At 41.7% G+C, this 17,830-nt stretch overlaps 1 protein-coding gene across 1 annotated transcript; it reads left to right on the top strand.

The window, feature by feature from the left end:
- The first annotated feature begins 484 nt into the window (after nt 1-484).
- Nucleotides 485-17,817, top strand: adam17a (ADAM metallopeptidase domain 17a). Its single transcript, XM_030081985.1, has 19 exons — nt 485-665; nt 982-1,114; nt 1,417-1,550; nt 1,641-1,729; nt 2,743-2,923; nt 5,636-5,766; nt 5,999-6,085; nt 7,012-7,137; nt 8,251-8,395; nt 10,507-10,598; nt 11,084-11,236; nt 11,496-11,695; nt 11,992-12,095; nt 12,373-12,507; nt 13,028-13,158; nt 13,778-13,856; nt 14,139-14,227; nt 14,372-14,431; nt 16,123-17,817. The coding sequence occupies exons 1-19, from the start codon at nt 560-562 to the stop codon at nt 16,540-16,542; spliced, it is 2,595 nt and encodes an 864-aa protein (XP_029937845.1). The 5' UTR covers nt 485-559; the 3' UTR covers nt 16,543-17,817.
- The last annotated feature ends 13 nt before the right edge of the window (nt 17,818-17,830 follow it).

Below are 17,830 nucleotides of genomic sequence, written 5' to 3'. Positions count from 1 at the left end.
GAGGGTCCTTTTCCTCATAGAAGGGCTAACACACATTAAATCAGATTAGTCAAATATAATTTTAAAAACATGAAAGAGGAAAAGGTAGATGTGGTGACATCCGGAACACACCGGAGTTCTGGGCACGGTTCCCAGACAAGTGCCCTGATTGTGGGTGTATAGCGCCCGGAACACCGGTGGGATTGAGAATAACACGGACGACCTGGTTACAGATGTGGCCAGAAGTGAGTGAGACCTTTCCCTCTCCTCATCCTCAACTTGGAGTCAGACTGCAAGAAACAAATAGCTAATGAAGAACGAGAACAGCTATTTTTAGGAATTAAAATCTGATAGGATGACAGCGCATGAATGTCATGATGATCACCGACTGAATCATGCAACTGTGTCACACTTATTAGGAAAGATGACTTTTTTTTTTTTTTTTTTTTTTTTTTTTACCGACAGCGGCAAAAGCGGATGTTTTCCCGTCAGTGTACTTCCGGGTAGTCCGGCTAGCCGCACTGACACTCAAAACCTGTGATCATGACAGTGCTAAAGTAGGCATTTGAACATTTTTACAATGAGTTACATACTGTTTATAGCCTTCCTGGCCCCTTGTTTTGTAAATTGCGCCGTTCAATCAAGAACTACTCGGGAGGAGAGACAGAAAGAGGACCCGGAGCTCGGTGAGTAGCAAGCTAACTTCAGCTAACCGTAACCTGAATGCTAGCTGTCATCGATACTGACACCACCGTGTTATACTAATGTCAGCTCAGTAGGTATTAAATTTAAATACTGGACTATCTGTGATGCTGTATATATTTTATGAAAGCGATATGACATTATACCTGAACGCTAAAAGTTAACGTGCATTTCATTAGCTAGCAGTTGAGTTAGCTGCTGTTAGCGCCTCAGGGCTGTCAGAGTAAAGCAGGTCATCGTGGCGTTCAAAACCACAGAGGCACTCATGTCAGGTCTTCCCCCTCTTCGTTTGTGTCCCAGGCGCTCTGAGCTCCGTCCTGTCAGACTTTGAGGTGGTGCCGTGGTCGGGCCTGCAGCTGCACTCGGTGAGGAAGAGGGAGGTCCACGCCCAGTCGCACCTGGAGCGCCTGGTCAGCTTCACAGCCCTGCACAGGTACAGCAGCAGCCCCGGCTCCCACTCTGCAGCACCCAGCACTGTGGCCGGCCTGCGGTCAGGGTCACACACATCCTAGCAGCAATGACACACCTGTGATCAGTCTCAGGGAAATTATCCAGGCTGCTTTATGTGCTTTGTAGATGCTGTGTGATTTTTTTTTTTTTTTTTTTTTTTTTTTTTTTTTTTTTTTTTAATTCCCCAGAATAATTCAAGATGGATGACACCATGTTGGCATATTTGACTTCATTTTGACGGCATGTTTTCTTTCTTTCTTTCTTTCTTTCTCATTCTGGTGTCAGACATTTCAAGCTTTACTTGACCACTAACACCGACCTGTTTACTGAGAACTTCAAGGCTGTGTTCGTTGATAAACAAGGGAGGGAGGAGAACTACGATGTTCAGCTGCAGAACTACTTTACCGGACATGTTGTTGGTAAGTGAATGCAACAGGGCAAATCTTTATTTACTCTGTGGATGTAAAACATTTAATACAAATATTGTGTGTCTTTTTTTCTTTTTGCAGGAGAGGAGAATTCCCGTGTGCAGGCACACATAGACGGAGATGAGTTCTCTGCCCACATCTTGACGGATGAAGCAGAGTACAACGTAGAGGTAAGGAAGAACCACACCAGCAGCAGCTCTGAGCCACATTGTCGATTCCTGCCCTGTGGCCTGATATCTAGAGCTGTGAGGTCTGCATAATCCATTTTAACATGTTTATCTCTAAGCCCTGTTTTTTCTTAATCAGCAGTAATTGTTCAAAAAATGTGGTCATGTGTAGGAATGACCTAGTAGCCGCAATTAATAGTGTGGAAACAAGTACAGTAATAAATCAAATGATTGTTTAAAAGATGAAGGCAAGGCAAGTTTATTTGTATAGCACAATTCAACACAAGGCAATTCAAAGTGCTTTACAGAGACATTAAAAGCAACAAGACACAATTTAAAACAATAAAAACAGTCAATAAAAAAGGGAAATAGAAATTGAGAATGATCGCGATATTAAAATACAGTAACATAAAATAACAACAGGCTCAGTACATTGCCTGAGCTATACGGCCTAGGGCCCAGGGCGTGATAGGCCTTATCACGCCTGCGACTCCTTGCCACCAAATAGTGAACTATGAAGTAACAGTGAACTGAAAGTGAAAGTCCTTCATCAGCAATTTTTTTCTGCTCTTGTTTTATTTGTCTGCCCAACACTACGCAGACACAGTTTCAGGGGCGTTTCACACAGCTGTCAATTATGTTCTTCCTTGTTCGTCTTGCCTGACGTTTTGTCTTCTTCCCCTGAAGTGGTTGTTGTTCAACATTTGGCTCAAAAAACTGTTGGGCCTGCCTTTGATTTTTATATTTGTATGATCGATTTGGTTGAAGTCTCTATCATCAATCAGAGTGCGCTCTACGAACTCACACATTGCTTTGTTGTTAATCCAAATGTTGTTTTCCCATGGCCTTTCCTACCATGCCATAATTAATGAATAGTGCACTGGAGGAGGAGAGGGAGGGATAGACATTAAAATTTGGAGCCGAATGCCCAATTTATTACATCTATTTTATTTTCTCTGACTCACCATCTGTTTCCACTTTGCCTTTCTTGACTCTTTTATTCTCTATCCATCTAGCCTTTGTGGAGGTTAATAGATAGTCCACCTGATGGCCGGGTGCTGGTTTATCGCTCTGAGGACATCAAGAATCTCAGCCGCATTGCTTCTCCAAAGGTGTGTGGCTACGTCAACGCAGGGGCTGAGCAGCTGCTGCCAGAGACCGCCAGGATGGATTGGGAGGGACAGGAAGAGGAAAAAGGTCAGCATGGCCGTCTATTTGTGTGTGTGTTCATGTGTGTTGTGGAACTGAGTAGGAGGAGGGTGCTGTATATCACAAATACAGTACAGTTTAGGCTCTTATCCACTGCCTTGTTTGTGGACGGTGGAGAAGAGAGCTGAAAAGATGAGGAGGATACTGAATACTGAAGGTGGTGAAGGAGGGAGGAGTCAGTAGTAGTGAGACAAAGGTGGTGGGTGGATGATTCTGCAACAGTCACTTTTAATAAAAGCCTTTCATCTGTAAAGCATAGACTCGGTGGTGCACATACACACCACTGACAAGAAGGTGTTATATAAAAACCAAAGGCCTTTTGATTCCTTTGTGTTCCACGGGAAACGTAAAGCATACGAGAATGATGATGAGTCCGGGGAGATAGTTAAAACCCCCCCGTCACAGGTTCCTGGTTGAAAGCACTTGTTTGGGCTGTGAATGGAGGTGAAGCCTCTTATGGAGGAGGCATTAAAATTCATGGAGGCTCTGCTGCCCAGCGAGATGACGGTGAGTCGTAACCGGTCTCCCACTGCCTGCTGTGAAAGTCAGAGCAGCGCACACCCACGCTCCTCTAAGTAGTGTAGATCCATGGCTGTGTTAAAATAATGTAAAACGGTCTCCTCTCCCTCTTTTCTTTTTCTCTTATTCTTCATCACAGAAGTTTGGAATGCATTCAGTATTATCTCCTCATCACCTCATCTGTCAAAATGTACCTGCTCTCATTTGAAATTTCACTGTGACTGGAGAAAACATAAATATTTGACAAAGACTAGATGTTGGAGCCATAATGATTTGTGAGCTGTGATTAGAGATGAGTTGAATGCATGAAGGTAAGATATAAAGGTGTATATAAACAAGCTATGGTAATTATGGTGTAGTTGAATGTTATTGAATGATTTCTGTGTAATTTATAGTTGTTCATATGCCTCGACCGCAAATTATAACCTAGAAAGTATACCACTGAATTATTCATTATTATTATTATTTTGTTATATTGAAAGTAATCTGACGAATATTTTCATTAAGATCTTTTGTTAATTAATTACCATTTTGTTCAAATTCGCAGTTGCTTATTGTTTGTAATGCGTTTCGACAACCCTGCTCAAACAGTGGCTCATTGGATGTGTGATTTTTTTTTTTTTTTTTTTTTTTTTTGGAAGCCACTTATAATTTTTAAAGGACCATACCAGCGAATTTGACTGTTTGGGCCATTTACTACAATTTAACCAGATTTTACACTGCAGCAAACCATTTTGCAAATCATACAGGGGCATTAAAGATTTCACAACAAATATACAAAGTCCCTCGATTCTCAAATTTGAATTTCCAGTTTGAACACCCACCTTTATGATGTTCTCTTTCTGCGGCTAACAAAGTCGTCGCCATTCATAAACCATAGAACTGATATTTCATGCAACTTTATTACAGTGATGGAAACCTGGTGTGAAGGAAGGTTGAAGTGAAGTGTTTACAACTTAGTGTATATACAGTACAGGCCAAAAGTTTGGACACACCTTCTCATTCAATGCGTTTTCTTTATTTTTACTTTACTATTTACATTGTAGATTCTCACTGAAGGCATCAAAACTATGAATGAACACATGTGAAGTTATGTACTTAACAAAAAAAGGTGAAATAACTGAAAACATGCTTTATATTCTAGTTTCATCAAAATAGCCACCCTTTGCTCTGTTTACTGCTTTGCACACTCTTGGCATTCTCTCGATGAGCTTCAAGAGGTAGTCACCTGAAATGGTTTTCACTTCACAGGTGTGCCTTATCAGGGTTAATTAGTGGAATTTCTTGCTTTATCAATGGGGTTGGGACCATCAGTTGTGTTGTGCAGAAGTCAGGTTACTACACAGGCGACAGCCCTATTGGCTATTTTGGTGGCTATTTTGAAGAAACTAGAATATAAAACATGTTTTCAGTTATTTCACCTTTTTTTGTTTAGTACATAACTCCACATGTGTTCATTCATAGTTTTGATTCCTTCAGTTAGAATCTACAATGTAAATAGTCATGAAAATAAAGAAAACACATTGAATGAGAAGGTGTGTCCAAACTTTTGGCCTGTACTGTATACAAGAATATACATTTTTATAGATATTGCACTAAACATGCAGAACCAGTGGTATGGCCATTTAAGACTGTAAGATAGATGGTAGCCTAACAGATAGTGGGGTAAAAGAAACCATAGGATGTGTGTGTGTGTGTGTGTGTGTGTGGCAGGGGCTTTTGCTCACTGCTTGGAGCATCAACATACTGCACAAAAAAGTAAAAGGGCAGAAGTCACCTGCAGTAGTTTGGTCTGCACAGCCTGACTCCTCTAGCTTTCAGCATGTAGACCTCATCCGCCTTTGCTGTTATAATAATGTTCAGGTAGTAAATGATGAATGTTCACTGTGGTTTGAGAAAACATTTACTAAATGTGTAAACAAGGACAATTGGACAATGAACAGGTCCAGAATACCGGAGCACTGTCTCATTGTTTTATTTCTTAATATCTGTGTGTATTCATCTTTATGGAAGCTTAACCTTGGATCTGATAGCCTTTATCTCTGGCTCTCTGTGCATGCCAACTTGTAAATTCATCCATGTCTCATCTCTGACCACATTCTCCCTCTCCTACCTCATCTCTCTATCCGTCTTACCTGCCAATGTGTCTTCTCCCGTCTTCTGTGATGCGCTCCCCCGCAGAGCCCCACCACAGACAGAAGAGACAGGCCCACAATCACAAAAAGAACACCTGCCCCCTGCTGCTGGTTGCAGACTACCGCTTCTTCAAACACATGGGTCGAGGAGAGGAGAGCGTTACACTGAACTACCTGGTATGGTTTTGTCCTCCGTTATGTACCAAACATAAGAATGAAAAAAATCCAGTGTAAAGTTTACAGGTTTTCCAAAAAATATAAGAAATATCAGTTCAGCAGCCATGCATGTTTTCCTGTACACTAAGGGCATTTTCTCATCCATAAAGCATTTAATTTCAACAGCGCAAGAGGGCAACTTGATGTTTCATTGTTTTGTTTTTTTTTCCTTTTGTTTCTTGTCCCGCTCCAGATTGAGCTGATTGATCGAGTGGATGACATTTACAGGAACACTACCTGGGACGATGAATTCAAAGGCTACGGAGTCCAGATCCATCAGGTGTGTGTGTGTGTGTGTGTGTGTGTGTGTGTGTGTGTGTGTGTGTGTGTGTGTGTGTGTGTGTGTGTGTGTGTGTGGTGTGTGGTGTGTGGTGTGTGTGTGTGTGTGTGTGTGTGTGTGTGTGTGTGTGTGTGTAAATCCTTGTACTGTGATCGTGCAACTGACTTCCAGACTGTGTTGTGGTCTTTCAGCATCACCCATCACTTCTCCAGGCAGCATGATCGCTTCATTGTTGATAGTGTCATTCCCAGAAGGGAAGCTGAGCATAATGCCGTCCCTCATTGAAACTGAGAAGAGCGTTTTGGGGAGGCACTGAAAGCTTTTGTGTGTGTGTGTGTCGTGGGGTAATTTAATTTGTTCCACAGGCTTTGGGAATGAATGGAGACACTGTTTTTTTCATACCGTGAATCCCAGGCTCTCTCACTGAAAAGATATGCATTCATTTTCCAATCTTCCGCATTGTAAATGTCAAAAAGAGCATGTAATGTGTTGTAACCATCAGGGGAGCGTTATAGGTAGAAACACACGTGCCCCAAAACAAGACACCGACTGAGTGCAGTGAAAAATAATACATGGTCACATGGTCCTGAATACCCCAATGAACTTGATACTCATGTTATGTGTATTTAAGCTAATGTTACATGCCTGACGTTAGGAAAAACATTTTTGCATTGTGCTCTATTTTAGTGAGAGTCAACATCTGTGATACAGACAAGGCTCTAATTATAACTATTATTATTAGGATTTATTGGACAGTTCTTTTAGTGCAGTTTTTGGCATCTTAACATTGTGGCCATTTAAAACTGCAGCAGACAATGAGCCAGTACTGTTTAGTTTACTGGATTGTTTACACTAATATTGTGATGTATGATTGCATATGATGAACTGAACGTTCATGAACCGGGTGTTTGATTGAATGTTCTCAGATCATCATCAACAAGGAGCCCACCAAGCCTCCCCCCGGCCATTCAGGTGCCGGCTGGGTCCACTACAACATGAAGAACAGCCCGGTGAGAGGCAAGGAGGTCTGGGATGTCAAGAAACTCCTGGAGGTGAGAGATAGAGACTGAGATGTGCACAGTGTTGGGGGTCGCCATGACATGACGAACAATCTGTTAGGGTGAGGGACAGGGAGGATTGTTAAATACAGTGGGCCTTTTCTTCATCTAAATCTTGCCAATGGATGTCTTTTTTTTTAAGAATGAAATGTACAGAACAAAGAAATATATTGAATCCTGGACCAAAACTTGAAAATTTGAAATGTGTGAATTGTGTAAATCTCTGAACAGGGTCTCTGCAGGTCCTTAACAAAGTCGTGAAATATCTTAAATCCAATTTTGTCAACATTAGGCCTTAAAAGTTATTAAATAGTCTCAAATTTGAGTTTTTGAGGTTTTAATTACCAGATAAATATTTTATCAAATTGCATTTAATTTCCTCTTGCTTTCAAAATCAGCCAAGCTCTTTTGCATGAAAGTTGACATTTTTGCTGTTACAAAACTCTAACCCTAATACTTTCTTTATCCTCACGTGCTGCATTTAACCCATTATATATCTACTCCCAGACACTACGTTTACATGCACACAGAAACCAGATTATTCACTTTAGCATCTGTAGAGAGAAATCCACAAAGATCTTTGGACTTGCCTGTCCCAAGTTCTGTGTAAAAACAGAAAGTCCTGGTTCAGTTTATTCCAGTAGCAGCTGCTGTCTAAGATAAAGACATGTAGTCAATAAGCGACTGTATTCAACCTCAAACTGACCTCAGCACAAGACCAAACCTACAGTATTTATATGCAATGCTTATTTGAAAAACAAAAAGGAATGAGTCTTAAATCTGGTTAAGATTTGTTTGGAAAAGGTCTTAAAAATTCAGTTGATACCTGTAGACACCCTGTCTAAAATGTTTGAATAATTGGAGTATATTTCAAGCTCTGTGGTTTTTCCTCACTGCGTTAGTTTGGAAGACAAGCAAGGAGAAGTTTGAGAAGTTTGCTTTAGAAGAGCAGAGATCCTACATGTATGGAATGGATAAATGGACAAATCGTGTCTAAATGTTAAATGTCTTTGTGCCTTTAACATTTCTGAGCTTGACATCTGTAAGATTAATGTGAACACAGTATAAAGGTTTTGAAGCAATAACAGATCTCCATGTGTCCCCCAGCAATTCAGCTCAGACATCGCTGACAACGCCTCCACCGTGTGCCTCGCCCACCTGTTCACCTACCAGGATTTTGATGAGGGGACACTCGGCCTGGCCTATGTGGCCCCTTCCAAACCCATGGCCCTTGGGGGCCTTTGCCCCAGACGTAAGGACAAAGCCCTCAGTGGCAGGTTTTATTTTGATAAGATGAGCCGTGTACGTACAGTTGCTGCGCCATGCATCAGCTATGTATGGTTATTGGATAGTTACAGTACAGGCCAAAAGTTTGGACACACCTTCTCATTCAATGCGTTTTCTTAATTTTCATGACTATTTACATTGTAGATTCTCACTGAAGGAATCAAAACTATGAATGAACACATGTGGAGTTATGTACTTAACAAAAAAAGGTGAAATAACTGAAAACATGTTTTATATTCTAGTTTCTTCAAAATAGCCACCCTTTGCTCTGATTACTGCTTTGCACACTCTTGGCATTCTCTCGATGAGCTTCAAGAGGTAGTCACCTGAAATGGTTTTCCAACAGTCTTGAAGGAGTTCCCAGAGGTGTTTAGCACTTGTTGGCCCCTTTGCCTTCACTCTGCGGTCCAGCTCACCCCAAACCATCTCGATTGGGTTCAGGTCCGGTGACTGTGGAAGCCAGGTCATCTGCCGCAGCACTCCATCACTCTCCTTCTTGGTCAAATAGCCCTTACACAGCCTGGAGGTGTGTTTGGGGTCATTGTCCTGTTGAAAAATAAATGATCGTCCAACTAAACGCAAACCGGATGGGATGGCATGTCGCTGCAGGATGCTGTGGTAGCCATGCTGGTTCAGTGTGCCTTCAATTTTGAATAAATCCCCAACAGCGTCACCAGCAAAACACACCCACACCATCACACCTCCTCCTCCATGCTTCACAGTGGGAACCAGGCATGTGGAATCCATCCGTTCACCTTTTCTGCGTCTCACAAAGACACGGCGGTTGGAACCAAAGATCTCAAATTTGGACTCATCAGACCAAAGCACAGATTTCCACTGGTCTAATGTCCATTCCTTGTGTTTCTTGGCCCAAACAAATCTCTTCTGCTTGTTGCCTCTCCTTAGCAGTGGTTTCCTAGCAGCTATTTGACCATGAAGGCCTGATTGGCGCAGTCTCCTCTTAACAGTTGTTCTAGAGATGGGTCTGCTGCTAGAACTCTGTGTGGCATTCATCTGGTCTCTGATCTGAGCTGCTGTTAACTTGCGATTTCTGAGGCTGGTGACTTGGATGAACTTGTCCTCAGAAGCAGAGGTGACTCTTGGTCTTCCTTTCCTGGGTCGGTCCTCATGTGTGCCAGTTTCGTTGTAGCGCTTGATGGTTTTTGCGACTCCACTTGGGGACACATTTAAAGTTTTTGCAATTTTCCGGACTGACTGACCTTCATTTCTTAAAGTAATGATGGCCACTCGTTTTTCTTTAGTTAGCTGATTCGTTCTTGCCATAATATGAATTTTAACAGTTGTCCAATAGGGTTGTCGGCTGTGTAGTAACCTGACTTCTGCACAACACAACTGATGGTCCCAGCCCCATTGATAAAGCAAGAAATTCCACTAATTAACCCTGATAAGGCACACCTGTGAAGTGAAAACCATTTCAGGTGACTACCTCTTGAAGCTCATCGAGAGAATGCCAAGAGTGTGCAAAGCAGTAATCAGCAAAGGGTGGCTATTTTGAAGAAACTAGAATATAAAACATGTTTTCAGTTATTTCACCTTTTTTTGTTAAGTACATAACTCCACGTGTTCATTCATAGTTTTGATGCCTTCAGTGAGAAACTACAATGTCAATAGTCATGAAAATAAAGAAAATGCATTGAATGAGAAGGTGTGTCCAAACTTTTGGCCTGTACTGTATGTGAAATATTGCATGATGATGATGGCATTTTGTGGGGCTTTGCTTTACTTGTGTGCCATGTTTTAAAAAACTCTTTAGATCCCAACCATTACAGAAAATCTGTAAAAGTTCTCAAGTCAGGAGACTCTATGGAAAATGATACATACCTGAATGCTTTGGGAATGTCATGGAGATATATCTATTATCCATATACCAACTAATCAGATGTTTCATATAATGCCAGGCTGGTAGTATATTTGAAAAGATGCTAATACGTATCACACATAATATGACAGAATAGTCTGTGCATTTTGAATATCAAAAATATGTACGAATCACAGATTAATGTAAAACAAAACTGATAACTGACATATCTTTCTTACATTTTGTTATCTTTGTAGCGTACTACCCATCTCACTCTGTCAGGAAGCCCACTTACCTCAACACAGGTTTGACCAGCACCCAGAACTATGGGAAAACCATTCTAACCAAGGTGTGTTTCATTCTGTCACTCTTCTGTGTCACTGAAAAACAAAATAAATTACTGGGTGCACTCAGTTTCGTCCAGGATGATGCAACTTCATGCAATAAGTCATTCTGCCAAAAAGTAGAGCAGACACACCTGTGTTGTCAGTGTTATGACTAATTAACGCTGCTGCCTTTTCATAGCTTATGTCTCAGTATGTTGCTTAACGTTGTGCACCAGCAGCCTTTAGATATGCCAGCTGTTAACATTTATTATAAGCTGTTTGTCATACAGGTTTTCATTTTTAAATCCAGTTGCATGTGACAGAGATTCTCCTTCAACATTAGTGTCCCATCATTTAAGAAATGATGTCAGGGCTGCAAAGAGCTGTACATATGTTGCTTCATAGCATTGTTTTTTGTGTATTTTGGAACTTCTTGTTCTAACACATACAGTCAAATGTTTATTACTAATAACTGATATGTCTGTGTGCTTGTGCCGTTACCCACCAGGAAGCAGATTTGGTGACAACCCATGAGCTGGGCCACAACTTTGGAGCAGAGCATGACCCTGATAACATCCCACACTGTGCACCCAGTGACGACGACGGGGGCAAGTTTGTCATGTACCCAATTGCTGTGAGTGGAGACCACGTCAACAACAAGGTACCTGTTTTCCACTCCGTGTTACCTCATTTGTCAGTAGGCCTACCTCCTTCAACATCAATAAAATATGCATCTGACTCTTATTAATTTGCATTAACAGTCACCCAGAAGTTGTATTTCTTGCACTAGAGGTTCAACTGCCCTACTTCTCCCATTTTTGCTTTCATGGGAACCCTGATTACATTGCACATTTAGGCAAAGACTGAATCCACATATGAATATTTCTAACCCCCTGCCTTCTTCTGTTTTTCTACCAAAGCGTTTCTCCAACTGCAGCAAGATCTCCATCGGGAAGACATTGCGTTTCAAAGCTCCTGTGTGCTTCAAGGAGAGGAACAGCAAAGTATGCGGGAACTCCCGGGTGGAGGAGGGGGAGGAGTGTGATCCTGGGCTGCTCCACCTCAACGATGACCCCTGCTGCACAGCAGACTGCAGGTTCAAACCAGGCTCCCAGTGCAGGTTCGAGCTCCAGCTTTGTAAATGAAATACTCGTGTAAATTCACACCCAAACATTGGGGCCTCTGTATAGGGCAAAACGTTTTTATTTATTTATTTATTCATTCATTCATACATACATTCATTCCTCTGTGGCACAGTTGACACAAGTTGACAAAAGTTGCGCAAAGAAGACCATTACATTTTGATCTTATTAATCATGCAGGATAGTCATTCAACTGCCGATCTCATACATTTTTTGTTCATGTGCTGCCATTTTGAGTCACTCAGACACTCTGTTACGTCTGTTTTTCTCACAGTGACAGGAACAGCCCGTGCTGCAGGAAGTGCATGTTTGAGCGGGCAGGGAAGAGGTGCCAAGAGCCCATCAGTGCTACCTGTAAAGGCATGTCCAGCTGCACAGGTGAGCACCCCCTGCTGGAGACTTACAACGACTGCAGTGACGGTTGTGTTAGAAGCTCTGTACACCGCTGATGGGTGTTATTTGCTATTTGAGTTCAATTAAAAATACAGTGAAAGCATGTAGTCATTTTATTTGATGAGATAACTTGCAGTAATTTGTCTCATAGAAGAAGGTGGATAAATCAGCAGTGCCTCCCTAAACATCTGTGTTCATCCACCTAGTAGTTCACGTGACCTTAAACATTACTTGAGCTCTTTACCTTTGCTCCCCGTTGTAGGCAACAGCAGTGAGTGTCCTCCTCCTGAAAACGCCCCTGACGGCACCATCTGTGTCGACAGTGGCCTGTGTCGCGATGGGGAGTGCAACCCCTTCTGTGAGGCCACACAAAACCTTCAGTCCTGTGCCTGCAACGGTAAGGGCCACTTCATCTGTCACAAGATCAAAAATGTTCAAGCGTGGACAACGGGTAGTGGTGTTTGCTGAAAATGTATTGTGTAAACTTCAGCTGATTTCCCACCAGACAAGGCATGTAGAGAGGTGTATTCCAGACAGGGGGGGAATGTCACACAATCAAGCAGTTTTACAGATTTACATTACAGGAACATACCAGAATGTGTTTCTGTTTTTTTTGTACTTACATTGATCAACATAGATTTTACCTTGCTTGAGAAATATGTATGTTTGTTAATAAATAATGAAGCAGAAGATTTGGTATTGGGCTCCATGCTGTTTTACAGAGAATAAAGAGATTGTTCTCAGCTACTGCCGCAGTCGGTTCAGCTCAATGGCGTCTGAAGGAATGAATGGGTTCAGTCTCCCTCATTCTTTCAGTATATGTCGTAAATGCTAAAGTGAAGTTAGTTTGTGCCCTGCCATTTTGCAAAGGTATAAACCTGTTGAATTGTATTTCATGTAATATCTTGTTTTTCCAGAAACCGAGGACTCCTGTAAAGTGTGCTGCAGGGGCAAAGATGGCACCTGTTCTCCTTTCATCAAGTCCGAAGGCACTTTTCTCTTTCTACGCAAGGGCAAACCCTGCACTGTGGGCTTCTGTGACGAGGGCGTGAGTGACCCAGCCTTTTGTTTTGTTAGCTTAGATTACAGGTCATACTAGGTTATACTTTATTGTACCTTATTTTGCTTTTGCCTCTTTTCTAGCAATGCACTGCTCCATGTACACAATTTCAAGCAGTCACCTTGCGTAGTTTCAAGAGCATAAACATTACCCAAGTATAAAAACACCAGAGTGGTCAAAAACATCAAAGGATTATAATAGCAGCAATAATAATTCAACAAATTATCAAAGTATTTGTAATTTTCAATCACTTGCGTTTCAATAGACTTTACAATAGCCTGAGATTATGAGGCTTTATCTCCCTCTGCTGGCTGTTTCAAATAGAAGGCACAGAGAGCATAAGATGTCTTAGCCATTTCAGTGCAAGTTTTGTTACTTTTACAGTATACGCAGTAGAGAGGGAGTTTTCCTAAAAGGTTTATCTGTCTCACTACTCCAAAGACTGGAAAGTGGACTTGGACTGGATTGTTTTCATATCTTCACATAATCTTATCACAATAACTACTTTGAACGATCTTAAGGAACGGCAGATTGAATGTTTAAACAAATTTACTGGTTTGCAGCGTGTGTTTTCATGAATTCTGTCAATATCCTCTTGTTCTCACAGGGGAAGTGCATGAAGCAAGTGCAGGATGTGATCGAAAGGCTGTGGGATTTCATTGACAAGCTGGACATAAACACATTTGGTAAGTCAACCACAGTATAGTACTGTGGAATCTAAACACAAATACAGGTTTTCGTGACGGGCAGATGACATATCCACCTTTTCATAGTAATGACACCTTACAAAATAACTCATAATACTAAATAAAATGTATTATTACTGAATGATGATTTTGAAGCAGTGTTTTCCTTGTTCTTGACATGGAAATTTTGAATTGACCTCAGTTTTGAGTCAGAGTTTTGTCTGCCTCTGTGTATTTCTCATGCTCCGTCTTTCTGTCTCGTCGTACCCTCCCCCCCATCAGGCAAGTTCCTGGCAGACAACATAGTGGGCTCAGTCGTTGTGTTCTCCCTCATCTTCTGGATTCCCCTCAGTATCCTGGTTCACTGCGTGGTAAGACACCACCGTACATCATCTGACATTAACCCTCTAGGCACAAAACCGATTGTCTTTTTGGATTCTGTTACATCATCTTTGTTTAAAATAGATGCCTTCTATCCCAGCTATCATAATTAAGTCCTCTGTTTTTCTCTGCAGGACAAACGCCTGGACCAGCAGTATGAGGAGAACACCAAGTCCTTCTACTACCCTCCCAGTGTAAGTTCCTCTGTCTGAGGCTGTGCATGTTCGTAGTCCTGTGCACTGGTCTTGCTGCCCTACTAACCAGATTAATACGACCCCACAGCGCTTTATGTTTTTTTAACATACTGACATCATGTGATTTGGGAGGAACGGGGAGCACAGATATCGATTGATCTTGGATTTGCCTTTTCCTAAATTTGTTTCTGAAAAACTGCACGTCTAATTGGATAAATAAAATTTGTTGTATTGCACAATCTCATCAGAAGATTCATATCGTCTGTAGTCCAGCAATGCAACTAAAAATCCCCCAAAAAACAAAACTAGGATTAAGTATTTACCTGCTGTGCCAAAATACCAAATATATCCCTTCGTTGTGTATTGCAGTAGTTGTAAAGTGTATAAAAAATAATGACTATCAGTAAACATAAAATTATATACATTTTGTTTTTTATCTTACTTCCTTAAACATGAAAGAGAAATGTTAGTACGTTTGACCTTTAAAAAGAAATTTTTGCACTGTCAAACTAAGTAATACATATAGATCATATATATATATATTTTGTTATTAGTTATATGTTGAAATTTTGAGATATGTGCCATTGTAACCTATTAGTGCTTCTAAAGCTTACTAGCACCACATTGACAAATGTGGTGCAAAATTGACTCTCTGAATTGAATATATGGGGGTCAAGGACAGGAGCCGGTCTAGAGTTGGGAGAAGGTCTGACCTGGGACAGAGTGCATATCGATGAGGCAGTTAATCAGTAAAGTCCTCAGTTGGGTTGGAGCTCCAAATGACCTGTCCATCACTCTTTGCCTTGGCCCCTCCCATTCTCAATGGAACTGCAGCAGATGGTGGAAGTTTGTAGTAGAGCTCCCGCCATAGGTGAGTGCGTGTACCGTGGCTTGGTGTTGCGATGCGTTGCCATTGAGTCCATGATGATGCATGGTCAGTGGCCCACATTTAGGATACTCTTGCAGTCCCTTATTTCTTGATGTAATCACTGATGTAGTTTCTCATTTGCAGCGCTCAAAGTCTTCTGTGTTTCACTTCATAAAGCGAGAAAAGGCTCAACCTGAGGATAGTGCTTGTGTAAAGTGACTGGATAGGTGCAAACGCTTGTTCAGCTGCACAGCTGACACCATGTCTAATCAGAGATTACCTCAAGGAAGCAAGAGTGCATTTTGAGAATTTTTAAACTGAGAAGAGGACTGAAGAGGTTGCACCTTGTTGTCTTTTGTGAGGCCGGATGGAGAGTGTGTAGACATTTTAAGTTTGCATCTGCTGCTGTTTAGAGCCACTTATGAGAAGAGGATCATGTTAATTAGGTGGTTGTGTGTTTTTTTTTGTTTTGTTTTGTTTTTTTAATGGCTGTCTGCACAGTGTTCTGTTCAGTCCTTTGTAGTTTGATTGGAGCAGACCGAGACTGGGGGTACCTTCCATATTATTCTTTTTTTTTTTCACTCAATCCATCCACTGGTAATAGAGATACTTAAAAAATGGAAGCTAGTTATTTTTTACGATTGAAAGATCATAGAAGAACAAAGGAAAACAAAGCTAAACTATGTAAAACATAGAGGGTTAGAAATAGCTGATATTGTAATTTTAACAGAATGGAGTAAAGAATGGAAAGCATCCCGGCCTCGGTCAAAGACACAGGCAGCTTCGATGTGTCTTTCGCTCACATGTTCTCCTCACTCTTCAGAGTCAAGAAATGCTGAGCGGCCTCGAGTCAGCATCCGTGCGCATCGTCAAGCCTCCACTACCTCCCTCCTCCTTCGCCGGCCGGACCGCGCCCTCCTCCCTGCCTCCACCACACCAGCAGCCAGGGCCACCACCTGCGGGCAGCAGCAGCAGCAGCAGCAGTACCCCGGTCCCAGGCACGAGCTGCGGCCCCACCCCGGCCAGCGGAGGGGTGCGGATGGCCACCATCCAGGAGGACAACAGCAGCGACTCTCACCTGGGAGAGGAGGGGCTGTCGGAGGAAGATTTAACAACCGGAGGAGCCTACTCGTCGGCTACGAAATCCTCCTACGAGGATCTGACAGAACAGAGCCTGTCGGCCCGGGACCGGCGCCGCCTCAAGAGACAGGCCTGCATTGACACTAAAGAGACGGAGTGCTGAGTGAACACCCCCTGATGTGTTTAGTGAACGTATAAAGCATTACATGCATTCTTCTCATCGACAAACAGAGCATTCATTCAAAGGTAATGTAATATATGTCACATGAACTGAGGACCAGATTTCAGGCAATACTTGATGTGAATATTATTTGGTGAGCTGTAAGATGTGGATTCAACGACCAGTACAGATGCTGCATGAGTAGTCTTGTAATGCCAGTGACTGCAGTCCAGAATAGCTACTGAGTGATGTCGTGTCGTGACGTGTGTAGGGATGAAAATGCGCTTAGCTTTTTTTTTTTTTTTTATGTTAAAGCACTAGAAATGGTCCTTGATTAGATGAACCCTAGAAAATTAGTCTGTGGAAGTTAATCTAGGTGAGTGATATGCCACGGGCTGGTCCCCGGCCTAGTGTATCTCGAAGCTAAATGATCTTTCCTCTGTTTTTACGTCATGGTTAAATATGATCCTAGTTTTCCTTAACCAAACAAGTCCAGAGACCAGCAAAGTTGATCTAGTAGCGCTGTCTGTTTTGCTGTCGACATGAATCAGAAGTGAAGAAATCCTCATTTAATTTCTCAGTCTTGACACCCTCCCGTCTCCCAAATGATTATCATTATTGGTAAACTATTGGGCTGCAGACTAATTGAACTTTAACTTGAGTAAAGATGGTTATATCCTTTATTTGTGTCATAACTGCACTTAAAAGTATTGTTCATATCATTGAATGATGAACTGCATTTTTTTTAAATGTACATACGGCGCTTTGTGTCATCAATACCTTTTTCTGGTTAAAATTACAGGCTTGTGCAACATTTGCGACCATTGTACCTTTAGTTGTTAAGTTTTAATACTGTATAAGGAACAAGTAATAATAGCCTGTCCAGTATTAAATTTAGTTTGTGTGAGTAAAACTACTTTGAAAAGTAAGGGATCATAAGAGAAAGTTGTCATTATGGTTTGATGATAGCTGTCATGTGTTCTACCTGTCCATTTTCACCTCCAGTTTACTGTAGTGCCTTGTCGAATTTGTGCCTGAACTGTTTCCTTGCTTACTTCTCTCTGTACTGAAAGCTGAGGAAACTTCCCAATCGATGAAGTGGAATCTGGCCATCCTGAATTACTTTGCGATTTTTCAGAGATGGTCAAATGTAATTTCTCCTGATACCCCTGCCACTTGGTTTTTGTTCTGTGTGCCAATTTGAGCCGTGCATCTCCCTTCCTTATTTAATGCTTTGTCACCACTGTTGCCTGTGTAAAAATGTCTCTCATATGTCAAAATGTAAAATGTA

Source organism: Myripristis murdjan, chromosome 22 (genome assembly GCF_902150065.1).
Source record: "Myripristis murdjan chromosome 22, fMyrMur1.1, whole genome shotgun sequence".
Classification (NCBI taxonomy): domain Eukaryota; kingdom Metazoa; phylum Chordata; class Actinopteri; order Holocentriformes; family Holocentridae; genus Myripristis; species Myripristis murdjan.
Note: the sequence above shows the minus strand (reverse complement) of the source record. Positions and strands in the feature narration are given on the sequence as shown.

Bases quoted from the DNA above. Each gene is read 5' to 3' on its own strand.
- adam17a (XM_030081985.1), top strand. From the start codon at position 560: ATGAGTTACATACTGTTTATAGCCTTCCTGGCCCCTTGTTTTGTAAAT. The intron at 1,115-1,416 runs GTACAGCAGCAG...TTCTGGTGTCAG, and splicing joins AGCTTCACAGCCCTGCACAG to ACATTTCAAGCTTTACTTGA. The intron at 12,508-13,027 runs GTAAGGGCCACT...TTGTTTTTCCAG, and splicing joins TCAGTCCTGTGCCTGCAACG to AAACCGAGGACTCCTGTAAA.